This window comes from Canis lupus, chromosome 27, assembly GCF_048164855.1.
Source record: "Canis lupus baileyi chromosome 27, mCanLup2.hap1, whole genome shotgun sequence".
In the NCBI taxonomy this organism is placed as follows: Eukaryota; Metazoa; Chordata; class Mammalia; order Carnivora; family Canidae; genus Canis; species Canis lupus.
Window position 1 is genome coordinate 40,011,799 of NC_132864.1, and position 13,517 is coordinate 40,025,315.

At 33.5% G+C, this 13,517-nt stretch overlaps 1 protein-coding gene across 7 annotated transcripts in view; it reads right to left on the minus strand.

The window, feature by feature from the left end:
- Positions 1-13,517, minus strand: part of PTEN (phosphatase and tensin homolog) — a 90,989-nt gene that overhangs the window by 66,943 nt on the left and 10,529 nt on the right. The window contains exon 1 of one of the 7 annotated variants that reach the window (XM_072803710.1): positions 12,803-12,821. The exons of 5 other annotated variants lie outside the window; for them this stretch is intronic. Coding sequence is in view for 1 of the 2 variants with exons in the window: in XM_072803706.1 (XP_072659807.1) it covers positions 2,759-2,772 (14 nt within the window). In the remaining variant the exon portion in view is untranslated. Of the gene's footprint in view, positions 1-2,758; positions 2,869-12,802; positions 12,822-13,517 lie in introns of those variants that run through there. One more of the 7 variants, XM_072803706.1, reaches the window with a different exon arrangement.

A 13,517-nucleotide genomic window follows, 5' to 3' on the forward strand; every position in this document is an offset into this window, starting at 1 on the left:
TTTAAGAGTACAGAAATTCACCCCCAACCTCAAAGGGTTCTTTTACTATAAAGGCTCTGAAACTCTTAGGATTATCATTTTTAACATTACAAATAATAGCTGTCATCTATTATTCTCACATGAGAAAGTAGTTCCACCTAAAAATGTAGCTCAATTCAAAGACCTACGTTCAATTACCAAAATGTTTTAGGTAGTATGTCCATTCATGAGAAAAAAAAAAAAAAGAAATTGGAGGTTCAAATTAAGCCTGTAGCAGTATTAATTCCTGAAAGTGAATAATCTTTACCTTGTAACTCTGTCTTGGGAGCACCAACATATAGAAAATGAGAAATAACACTCAGGAAAAAAATGAGGCAACAGTAAACCCAAAGCAGCTGCCACCAATCCAGAATTCCTACCTAAGAAATTATGAATACATGTCAGTCAAGAATATAAACTGGTCACCCAAGTTTTTCTTCTGAGCAACAGAGAAATTTTTTATTCAAAGAAATAACAATTACTGCTACTAACAAACTTTCCAACTGAATCCTTCATTTCAGTGAAGATGCTAGTAAGATTTTAGCCTTGCAGAAAAGCACAGTAGTACAAAGCCCCTGGAAATGCAGTCATTGTAACTGGGACTAAACTCAAATGTAACTATTAGTTAGCACTATGAATGCTAACTAATAAAGTAAATGAGGTTGCAAAAGACTTAGTTAACTTACTTTAAAAAACCATAGGCCTATAACTATGCATAAAAAGGGATGTTATGTTACACACTCATTAAACTCACTTGGCCCCCTCTTCCACTCAATTAGTCAGACACAGAGCGAGCATTCTGTGCAAGGGGCACTGAGGGTAGAAGCCTAAGTAAGCAAAGACTACTGCACTGGAAGAGTTCCTACTCTATCAGGAGAGGCAGACACATGGAGGTGCAACGGTGCCACAGGCTCTCCTGAATATAAGACCAAGACATTTTAAGAGACAAAGAGAGAGGGATGAATCCTGCAGGGGCACAGATAAAGCTTCACAAAGTGGGTGATGTTAGATAATTCTTAAGAAGTCAGTCACACATCAGCAGGACAGGAGAACGAACAAGAGCAGTTAGAACATTCCAGGCAGAGGACAGAAGAGGGATACGGAAATACATACATCTGGAACACACAAGCAGTCCAGCGCGACTCACACACAAGGCTGTATGCAGAATGCAGGATGGAAGACTGGGTCTAGTTTTAAGGATGCTGTGGCAGGGAGTTTGATTTAACCAGACAGATAAAGAGCCAAAGGCCACAATCAGCCTGGGGGGGTCTCTTCCTTTACACAGAACCTAGGCATTTGGTCTTTTTAAGATTTCATTGTTCACAGAGGCTCTCACCATCCTTATTCATAGTTTGAGCTTTTACCCAAGACTTTAGCATCTATCATAAGTTATAAGGACACAGAGAGCGTGTGCCACTGTACAAGAAATACATTCCCATTTAATCTTAAAGATCCTACAGAGTTGATACTCCCATTTCATGAATGACAAAATTGAGGGTGAAAAAGACTGGGTAATTTGCACTAAGTTCCTGTACTGAGCTATGATTCAAACCAGTTAGATACATAACCCAAAGCCCAGGCTTTTTATACCATGCTGCCTCATGAAAGGAGATGAAGATCTCTTTTATTTCCAAATCAATAATAAAAATATAAAAATTTTCAGAGGGAGCAGGTTCAAATGAAAGTGAATCTACTAATCAGATGTTAAAACTTTAAAACTTCTAAAAGACAATACAAAACTCCACTGGCTTTTCCAGAACTGATTTCAGCAATTGATAAGCACTGAATTTTGAGACAAATATTTGTTATGCCAAGAATTATACCAATAAACACCTAATATATGATTTTTTTGCTTCCCAATGTAAAAAATTTGATATGCTTTTTTTAGACAATGTAAACCAAATAAAAATAACTGAGAAAAAAATATATATATACAAGATTTCTAATACAGAATAGCCTTAACCTGCACTTACTGGATATACTTTTGAACAAGTAGAGGGCTTCATATGAAATTCTCCTCTAATAACTTATAAATGTTGAGCATAAAAAATTAGAATAACTAGGTCACTGAAGGAAGCCAAATATTTTTGCCATCTAGTAATCTACTTGCAGGCAAGGTGGCACCATGGTTAAGAACATATGCTCTAGAGCCAAGCTGCCTGGACTTGACCTCCAGCTTCATGTATTAAAAAATCTTTTCCAAGTTTACCTGTCTTCAGTTCTCTGTGTAAGATGGGACTGCTCAAAGTACTTATCACACAGGGTTGTTTATAAGGATTAAACGCATCAATATATGGAAAACAACTAGAACATAGTGACAGCTGTCCATCAATTGAACAAATGGTACAGACCCAGACTGTAAGGGCTCACCATAACTATTTGGGTTTTTTTTTTTCCAATGACACTGACTTACTATTGAGTAACCAACCTAATCCTTCTAAAGAGCATCAAAGCCTAACAGAAACCTTAACTGTGTGAAATCTTAACCCTAGCAACCTGCCTTTTAAGTATTTAAATTAAGAACAAATGTAAAATATTCCCAAATTTCCCAAAGGAAAAAAAGGTCTTCTTTCCCCACATTATCAGCGGCTACATGCAATAAGTGGAGAGGTAAAAGAAATGCGTGTATGTGCACATGTGGGTACTTCTTGTCATGCCTAAGGTGGATGGCCACCATTGCTACAGGAGATCTGGAGATGAGATACATGACGTAACAGCAGACAGTCTCCTTTCGCCTCACCTTTGAGCAAACATGTCCAATTTGTTTTAATTAAGGCAAAATTTACATACAAGATCTTAAGTGATTCATTGATGAGCTTTGATAATCATACATATCATGTTGGACAGTCTTGATTTAAGTGCTACAACAATCCCATCTCACACCACAGAATACTGTAGACTGAAAGAAAAAAAAAATGGTAATTAAGTTCTAAAGCCAGTCCACAGAAGTCAATTTCACCAATAATATAACTGACATATTGTAAAATAATGTGGCTACTATAGGAGCTAAGTAAATTTTTACTGGCTATTCTAAGCATCCAATCATGACTTAAAACACTAGACAGTACATTCTAAGTTACATCTAATTAACAAAATACCTTTAGAAAAAAACATGTGAGCTGATAATTCATATCTACTTTGTCTTTAAAATTTTACTTGAACCTAAATTAACGTGGTTTATGTTACAAATTTAACTAGAATTTTCAAACAGAGGATAAAAAAAATAGCTTGTTAAGCCTTATTTTAGAAATGTGTTTCTGAATATAGACTGAATCTTAATTATGGAAAATAAAGCAGTTCTGAAGTTTCTTTGTAGTACTACTTAATATATATACTTATCCCCAAACAACTTCTACACTACAATACCAGTATACAGTACTAGTATTCAAATCAGTAACACTTTTTTCTTGCCACGATTGTTTTAAGAAAAATTATATCCACAGATCAAATAAAGAGATTCTTTAAACTCTAGTTAGCTAGAAGTTAACAATATGAAGCCGTAGCATACATGGAGCATGAATGGCAAATAGGGACATACAGATTTACAGAGGTAGTGACCAAAAAGCATCAAAAGACAATCTGAAGTCACCTGGCTCACGAGAGGAATGAACACCGAGCTTATCCGGCAGCAGGAGTGAAGGAATAAAGTCAGACTAATGAAGGAAGACACAGAAAATGAAAAGCAAGTTAGCAAATACCAGGACTTCACCATTTAATTCTATTTTCCAGGAATTTCTGGAGGTTTTCCCCTGCTTTCTCTCAGGGCTATCAACCAACAGATACTCAAGGATCAGGTGAGAGGAAAAATAATTCAGCCACTGATTCATAAGCTACATCAGGTCTACATTTTTTTCCCGAAAGTTTTTAAGAAGTTTAAATTTAACAAATAGTTTCCATGCATGTCACAGCTATATCCATAGTGTCTTTACTAATCAAATTATGCTTTAAATAATTGCCACACTCACAGACTTCTGTCAGAGTTTCATCTAATGAAACATTTTATATTTCTTATTAGATTTTATTTTTCCCTATTAAATGTGTAAAATGTTTGTATCTGGTTTCTAAATTAAAGATTCATATTGGTAGGAAAGCAGAAATAGGAGTTCCCTGAATTTTCCAGTTGATGAGGTGCTAATTGCTCATTATTTGAGAACAATTTGTCCTAACATATAAAGCATATAATCATTCATGTAAAGAGCAAATTAATAAAGCCTAAAATCTTATTTTCTAAAATGAAATGGGTGCCAAAACTTGAACTACGGATATATTAACAGAAAGAATGCTCGAAAAATGGGGATTTTAGGAATAAAGAAGTATTGGGTCAGAAACACGACAGGACACAGGAATATTTAAATATTTCCTAGGTGTCAGGCCTTGCACTAAAATACGTAATGCATAATGTCATTTAATATAGAAGACCAGAGTTCCATTCTCCCCTTTCAACTTAAAAGCCTATGGACTGCTGGTAAGTTACTAAATCTCTGGGCCTCAAATATTTTTGTTTCTTCTTTCTGCAAAAATAATGATCCTAACAGCTGCTCTAACTTCTTCACTGGTTGTTTCAAGGATCATATGAGATATCTGGACATTATCTTCAATTCCATAAACTGCAAAGAGCTCTACTATTGTAATAAGAAGTTGTTATTATTTGAGGTTGCATGAGAGATGCCACCTAGAAATGCCGTGTTATTTAATTTTAGTTTAAATGTCTCATTACAAAGCAACCCAATATGATGTTTTTATAAACAAATTAGAAAAGAATTCCAATATATTCACTTAAATTCACGTTAGCATAAATTTTAGGTTCCTTTTAACACTTCTAAATTAACTGCCCACAGTGCCAAACCAGAAAGGAAACTGACTGCCAAATAATTTATGAGCTCTACTGGAGCTTTCTACTCCTCCAAACAATTAGGAGCTCACAACTTTCTCTCAAATTGTTACATTATACCAACTTGCCTTGACAGAAAAGTTTACCCATATTTTTGCTTTAAAATGAAGTTTAGATCTCACTTCCTAGAGGTCGTCTTCTTTTTAAATTTATTTTTTACTTATTTATTTTTTTAAACTTAGGCTCCATGCCCAGTGTGGGGCCTGAACTCACGACCCTGAGTTTCAGGGTCCCATGCTCTACCAACCCAGCCAGCCAGGTACCCTTAGATTTCATTTTCTAAAGGAAAATATCACATTCTTCAAAGGTAACATCAAGAATTGCTAGTAATTCTTCTACTTAGTAGCAATACTATAAATTGGTTAATTTGGCAAGAAATCTGCAATCTGTATCAAAGAGCTATGAAACTGTTTTACTTTTTATTCCAAAAACTCCACTCTAATAATGTACTCTAAGAATAACAAAGTAAACTATTCATAGATAGTCACAACCAGTGCTGTTTATAAAGGGAGAAAATGGAAATACTCCTAATACAGTACAGTAAGCAAAGCATGGTATCTAGCTCGATATAATATTAACTATCCAGCTTTAAAAATGACGACTACCCACGGACAGATAAAAATTAAATCATGAACAAATACCTAAGTATGTAATTATGAGTATACATACATTAACAAAAAGGGAAAGATAATTTCCAGTAAGAAACACCTGACATAGAATTAACTTTTTTTCTATTGTTTAAATGGACGATTACGCAGTTTTAAACAAATACTTTTTAAAGGAACAATCAAGGCCTTCTGAACTTGATTTAAATTTAAGCAAATTAGAACCACATAAAAGTACCTTATCAGGTCACTGATAATGCTAGCAATACTCTAAAATCCAAAGTACAATATTTTTCATATATCAGCTGAGAGATTATTCCCCTCAACAAACTTAATCAAATTTTCTTCAGAGCTGTTATGAAATAATGCATCTACAACTGTTCAGACCTACATCTGTGAACCTCTAAAAATTTAAGTTGCCCAACTAACTGGTTTTAACGAGCATAAGAAACAATTACCTTCTTCCTAGGTCTCTGGATGAATACGATAAGGCTGATTTCCTGTTTCAGAACTCTGCTGCTGTTAAAATACACACAAACACACACACACACACACACGCACACCCACACCCCACCCCACCCCCTCTGGTTTTTGTTCAAGACTGACTCCCAATGACAAATCAAATATGGTTGTAACTTACAGAACTTTCAGAAAGATCGTCAGTTCAACGTGCATTAGACATATTTGTCAGCATTATATACCTAAACTAAGCCAAATGCTTACTCTCATTTTCTACAGCAAAATCATAATAAAATATATTAAAAAATCAGAAAAGTTAAAATTTTAACACTGATCCAGCATTACTATAAAGTACGTAGGTGTATCTTTTATGCTCTGATCTTCACATTCAGTGTTAGGTTTATGTTTCTTCTGTAATTCATTCCATTATAAAAGCCATGCTTTTTATCATTTTATCACAGACAACTATCTAAAACACTAGGTTTTGGCTGCTCTATAAGGCCATTAACTTTTACGGAAAAAAAGACACTCAAACAGGTAAGACACAGAAGATGACAAGGTATGTGTCAACAGTTTGAGAACAAAGGCCTAATAATATTTAGTGTGAATTCACTATTAGTAAAATGCACCAAAAAAAAGATTCCAATATTTCCAACTGTACTGATCTTTTAGATGCAACCACGCGCTAAGTCAAAAACTACTACACACATAAGGTACTAAGAAAAAAAAAGTCCTAATACAAAAATGTGTCTCCAACAAATGGGGTTTTCATTTTCCTACTAATTTAAACTAAAACTGTAAATCTTTAAAATTTACTTCTAACAGGGATCCCTGGGTGGCTCAGCGGTTTGGCACCTGCCTTTGGCCCAGAGCGTGATCCTGGAGTCCCAGGATCGAGTCCCATGTCAGGCTCCCAGCATGGAGCCTGCTTCTCCCTCCTCCTGTGTCTCTGCCTCTCTCTCTCTCTCTCTCTATCATAAATAAATAAATAAATAAATAAATCTTTTTTAAAAATTTAAAAAAATTTACTTCTAACAATAAAATTTACCTTTCAATGAAAGCACTGCTAATTCCAACCATTTTAAATCCAGAAAAGCTCCAAACAAGTGTGTGCTAGACTGATTCATTTTATATTTGGCTCTAATATAATAAAATCCAGTCTCTTTATTTTATATCTAAGCCAGGAAATCATTTAGAAATGACATGCTTTTTTCTTTTTTTTTCCAACTGGCAAAAATAGTTTTGCCTAACTGCTGTATTTTAATCCTGGATAAGAATATAAAACTAGAAATACATGTCTATTTTAAAATATGAAGGCACACATATTGGCATTTACTACTACATTAGTAAGAATCATATTAATGATTTTATGATAATTGCCTTCTTCTAATATTGAAAAATATGATTCATATTCCCACTGAGGGTATTTTTTTTTTTGAGGGTATTTTTAATCATTGTATCAACTTTACAATCATTTGAATAATGGATTATCAAAAAAACGCTGAAATTACATTTACCAAAATACTAGTCAAAATTCATATTTAAAATTTTAATGCTATGAAATTTTTAAGTATGTTTAAAAATATAAGAGCAAGTCTACATTGCTTGGCTTGAAAAGGTTATACCTTTAATTTTAGTCAGCTACCCATAAATGCTTGTTCCTGAAGTAATACCATTTTAGTATAAATCCAATTGTAATAATTGGGGGAAAAAGGAAGTTAGTTGTAGAATCTTCATATGCAAAGGAGAATATACTAAAAATCTTGGAAAACAAGCTGAAACATGAAAGATAAAACTAAGCAGCTAACTCTGTCAACCAGTAAAACTTTCTAAATACATGAAGTTCAACATATAAGAAAAACAAAAACACCAACAGTGAGATGGAGGGACAGAAATGAAAGCAAGGGAAAGGAGCTCTTAAGGCTTCACACCCTTTATATATGATTAGGTAAACAAAACAGGTAAAGAAAGACTTTTAGTATTTGGATAAAGATGTCACCTACATATGTGCCACCTCACTTAATGTGAGAAAGATAATTTATGTACACATCTGTCTGTCCAAAAAGGCACCATTCTTTCTATGGCCTACAGTTCAGACCTGAACAAATTCTGTAAAGTGATGCTAGTAAAACAATCTACTTTCATCAGATATGAATTTGAAATTGGCAAGATGTTTCTTACACAAAAAAACAGAGGCTCTAAACACAAAGTTGGATGTGAGAACATAAATACAAAATCATATCTAAACTGAAATACTATACCTGGTCATAGTAATCATTTGGCATGATGACAAACTCTCAATAAAAAAACAAAGTCAATGTAATAAATAAAAGTATATGATAATTAATCAGACCCTATTAAACCCAAAATGCAATTTTGGGTTTGTACCTGGCAAGACCCTTTCAGGGGTTCGTGAAAAGGAATTATGTCACAAAAACAACTTATATTGTGGCTCAAAAGGAAAAAGCAAAATTTTAAATGGGGAAACTCATTTTCTAGCAGAAAGATAAGAACTGAGTTATACAAGAAAGCAGAGGGCCTGAAAAATATTTAAAGCAAACGTTTAAGGGATACATATTAAATCAGTTCCCTGATGAAGTTCTGTAATAATGAATTCTTATGTATCAACTGCTAGGAAAATTGGAGTTTAAAACATACCAAAATCTCATATAATAGCTCAAGTTGAAACATGATGTTTCCACTTAAATATCCAAATAATCTTGTAAAACTAAATGACTAAAAGCCAGGCTTCCATTACATAAGCTTTAGTTCTCAACCCTATCTTTGCATTTTTAGTAGAAAAATATAAACACTGGCATAACCACTAAGTTTTGTTTTTGCAAAAGCTTAAAATCTGATATTAGTCTTTAAAGACTGTAATTAATAGATGATTCCAAAACACAGAAATGTCAAAACCACTTATATCACTAGATTATCTTAACTTTTTCCTATATCTGAGTAACAGATGGCAAGCCTTAGTTCTTGGACACTACACAATAATCACAATCTGTGTGACCTTTTCAGTATTAAAAAGATTCCAAGTAGCCTTAATATCCAGCACCTTAGTGTATTTTACAGTATTGCCTATAATCCTGATCACAGTGAACAGAAACTAGATATTCAAACTACATCATACTTTCTTGACGTACTGGTATATTTATTTTACAAAAAATTTCCTACAAGTAGTCCATGAAAACTATCCAGATGTCAGATTGCTTCTTCAGTTTTCAAAAAACATACATGCATACATTCACAAAGTATTTTTATCATTACTTTGTTTTCATTAGCACCAAAAAGGTATATACCACACCTAGATAAAAATTTCCTTATGTTTTAGTATTGAAACGTTATCTCACTTAGAAAATTGTTACTCTAGCAACTAATTGTTTAAAACAAAGAAAAAAAAAGAATTTGTTTCTTCCTCAATATTTTTGTTATAAGTACATGAATTAATACATTTGCTAAGAAAAATCATTTAGCTAATAAGGTTAAAATATCTCCCTATTTTAATATTTTATATCTGGGCACTTTAAAATCTGATGCTAACAAATGCCAAGTTTTGATTACAAGTGAAATGCACAGCAAACATTCATCAATAAGTATCACCAATTACTGAGGCAACATATGCAAATATAAACTGTATCATTCAAAATATGCTCCAGGAAACAGTATCATCATGACAAGCCATACCCTTTCTGATTAAAGACAGGAAAGTGACAGAGTTGTATTGACTTTGGTATAAAATGATGTGATGGTTTATTCAAAAATTACTTGTATATCCACTTTAATTTCAATACAATTTAATATTCCTACAATAGGAAAAGTTTTATTTTGTCTTAAATAAATAAAATATGCTTAGATTTTAAATATGGAATAGCTTTCCTAGAAATAACTAAGGGGAAAAAAGTTTCAGGAGTCCAACATTTCAGCTTTGTGCGTAACAGATTATGATTCTGTGAATCAAAATCATGAAAATCTTTCCTAATATTCAGGTCATCTTAAATCCACTCTAAAGAAAAATCAGAACATAACAGAAAAAAATATTAGCCAAATACTGGAAAAAAGTCTAATGTGTAACAACAGGGAAACAAATATTTCTGACAACTTCACCATTTAAAATAATTAAGGCAGCTATGAGGGGCTCTGGAAACTGTTTAAAAATCCACACACCTTTTAAATCCACAACGATGAACTACATTTTAAAGTAGATGCATACAAACAAAACTAGAAGCCAGTACAGAAACATGAAGTTTCAGAGAAGTAGGGCAATAGGCACTTTTTGAAAATTCTCCTTAGTTTTATTTTTATAAGACACATTTTTTTCTAAAGTATAGCAAGCAAATGAAGTTTATTATTCATATACTGAAATAAATACCATAAGCCTTACTCAATTAAATTACAGCAATAAATGCCATCTGTTTTTCTTAACAAATTTGAAGCTATCATATAATTAGCAGTCCTGGTTTTAAAATATTTATCAGTATCTCTGGGTATCTCCTGCAATTTCCAAAAGAAATCACAACACTCAGTCAAAACTTAAATTTCTTAAGAATTTTTAAAACATGGGGATCCCTGGGTGGCGCAGCGGTTTGGCGCCTGCCTTTGGCCCAGGGCGCGATCCTGGAGACCCGGGATCGAATCCCACGTCGGGCTCCCGGTGCATGGAGCCTGCTTCTCCCTCTGCCTATGTCTCTGCGTCTCTCTCTTTCTCTCTCTGTGACTATCATAAATAAATAAAAATTTTAAAAAAAAACCATGAGGGGAGAATTTCAAATCACATTTCTTCCTAAAAAAGAAAGCTTTAAAAAAAAAAAAAAAAATTTTAAAACAGGCCTGACATCTTACTCTGCTTGTGCAAAGTGAGAGGCAAAGCAAATTATAAAATCAAGCAAATAGAAAAAAAAAAGGAAAATCACAGCAATCTACACCTAGAACACTTTTGTAATTACATTTGTCTGCCCTAAAAACAAAACAAAACAAAACAAATTCAGAATCCACAAAGCTGTTCCCCTGTCATTTTCTCATCTCTGAACTAATCTAAAGCTCCATCCTAATTTTTTCTAAAAACGTCACATTAATACAAGTTTTTAAATCAGATAATTAAAGCCTTTCGATTCAACAGGTTGACACAGTGAAGTTAGGGTGTAGAAAAAAGAATGTAACACATGCATCAGAGAACCTTAGAGTCAGGCCTAATTTCTTTATCTGGAAAGACATGAGAAGTTTGTAGAGCTTGTCAGAAATTTGTCATTTTATATCAACACATATAACTACACCATACCTGACTGTAATAAAAGCAGCTTTAGAATAAAGCGTCAGACTAAAAAAATAAATAAAAAAATTTTAAAAAATGCATTAAACAACAAAAAAACAAGTACATGGGGGGCAAAACATCTCTTAACAGCTCAACAACTACATACTTAAAGGAAACTAGCTAAAGATTACTTTAAAAACTATTGGCAACATAAAAATGAAAAAAAAAGAGGTTTTTTTGTTTTGTTTTGTTTTTTTAAATAAAGCCTATCCATCCTATTAGAGCAGTTCTACATACCTCTTAAATAAATCTTACGGTGCATTACACTTACAAGTTTATTGAAAACATCTTCAGCCTTTTCTAAAAGAAGTTCAAAGCAACACTTTCACTAACAGCCAAATAACACATGAGCCTTCTTCAAACAAGCCTTTTTGGTTACCAGTGATACCCTTTGTGGACAAAGTTCCCATTTTAAAGAATATTCGCCTAGCAGCAGTGAGAAAACCTAGATGTTAAAAGCCTCACTCCATCATGTATTAGCAAATTGACCTTCTTAAAATACCACAGCCTAAGGGCAAAGGTAATGACTTTTATCAAATATTATACTTCTCTTACTACCTACCAGACACTTTATACCTTTAAAGTAGAATTTCTCAACCTCACATTACTGGTAATTTGGGCCAGATAATTCTTTGTTGTGAGAGGGACATACTCTACACAGTAGTAGGGTTGTATAGCAGTATCCCTGGGCTCTACCAACCAGAGGCCAAGAGCATCCTTCCCATATCCATCTCCCAGCTGTGACCACCAAAAGATGTCTCCAGACACTGCCAAAGGCCCAGACAAGGTGGGAGGAGGTCACTCCCAGTTGGCAACCAATATTCTGAAAACACCTCACCTCTACTTCTAACAAACCTAAAAACTACCTACGAGGATCTTTACCACCATGACAGAGATGTGGAAAACAGGGTTCGCTACCGTTAAGCAACGTATCTTTTATTACACAATTGATAAGTGGCCGAGCAAGGAGTGAAGCTAGACTTTAGCTAACTGACTCCCAAGTCCATGCTCTACCATATCACACTGCTTTTCTAAACTTACTGTCTCATCTACATAATCAGAATAATATTTGCCATGTTGAGCTATTTAGGATTTACAGATCAAATGAGATAATGTATGTATAAATTCTATCAACCTAAAGAAAATAACACATTAAGGATTTGTTTGATTGAAGATACCATAACACGATGGTTCACGAAGTGTGATTCCCCGGGCCATGGGAACTTCTTAAAAATACAAATTCTCAGGCTCCAGCCCAGACCTAATGAATCACAAATTCTCAGGGTAGGACAAGTAATCTCCGGTTTTACAAGCCCTCCAGGTTACTCTGACACCCTCTCAAATTTGAGAGCTACTGATATAATGAGGGAAAATACTGCACCAAGAGGCTAAAATCTCTACATCCTTCTTTGGACTCCATGTCTACTGGCCCTTAACAAGCTACCGATTCTTACTGGAACTAGGATTCCTATACTACAAAAAATAATAATAATAATAAAAGATGGGAATACTTGCCAGGCTTTTTTCTTCTTTGCAAAACCAAATGAGCTAAAGATTAAGCAAAAACTTTATTAATTAAAAAAAAAACAAACCACTAAACAAAGATAAGACACTGTTAGGATATATGCCAGCTTATTCTACTACATTAATTAAACAGAAAAAAAAAAAAAAAAAAACAAACTCCTTCTGATTCAAGTCCTCATTTTTCTCTTACTTCATATTTCCTGAATGATTGAGAATGTTAAATAAATTTTACATTGGCCAAATAAAGCCTGGCAAAACACTGTTTTCACATTATGAAAAAAAAAAAAAAAAAAAAAAAAAAAAAAAACAGGAAAAGCTCAAGCATTCCATTTGATCTCTAACAGACTCAGAGTAAAGTAATTCATAAATACACATTTTAAAAATAACCACCTAAAAATCAAGCTTAGTAACATCCCCCAAACTTCATTCTAAAAGTAGAAAAAAGTTTTTGATTCTTTTAATCTCCAATCAGTTCAGAATGTCTAGAATATGCAAAACGCATACATTTTAAAACAGAGTTGTTTGCAACTTTGGACATGTATGCTATATTATAAATCACTTCAAGAATACATGTGATTTAAGGAATATGTGATTCAAATCACAATGCACTTCCTAACACCTTTAGACATTCTTTTTTAAAGGTCAAAAGTATCAAACATATAAAATTGGCAGAATGCAATCCTTGCAATTAATAGTAAAGAACAAA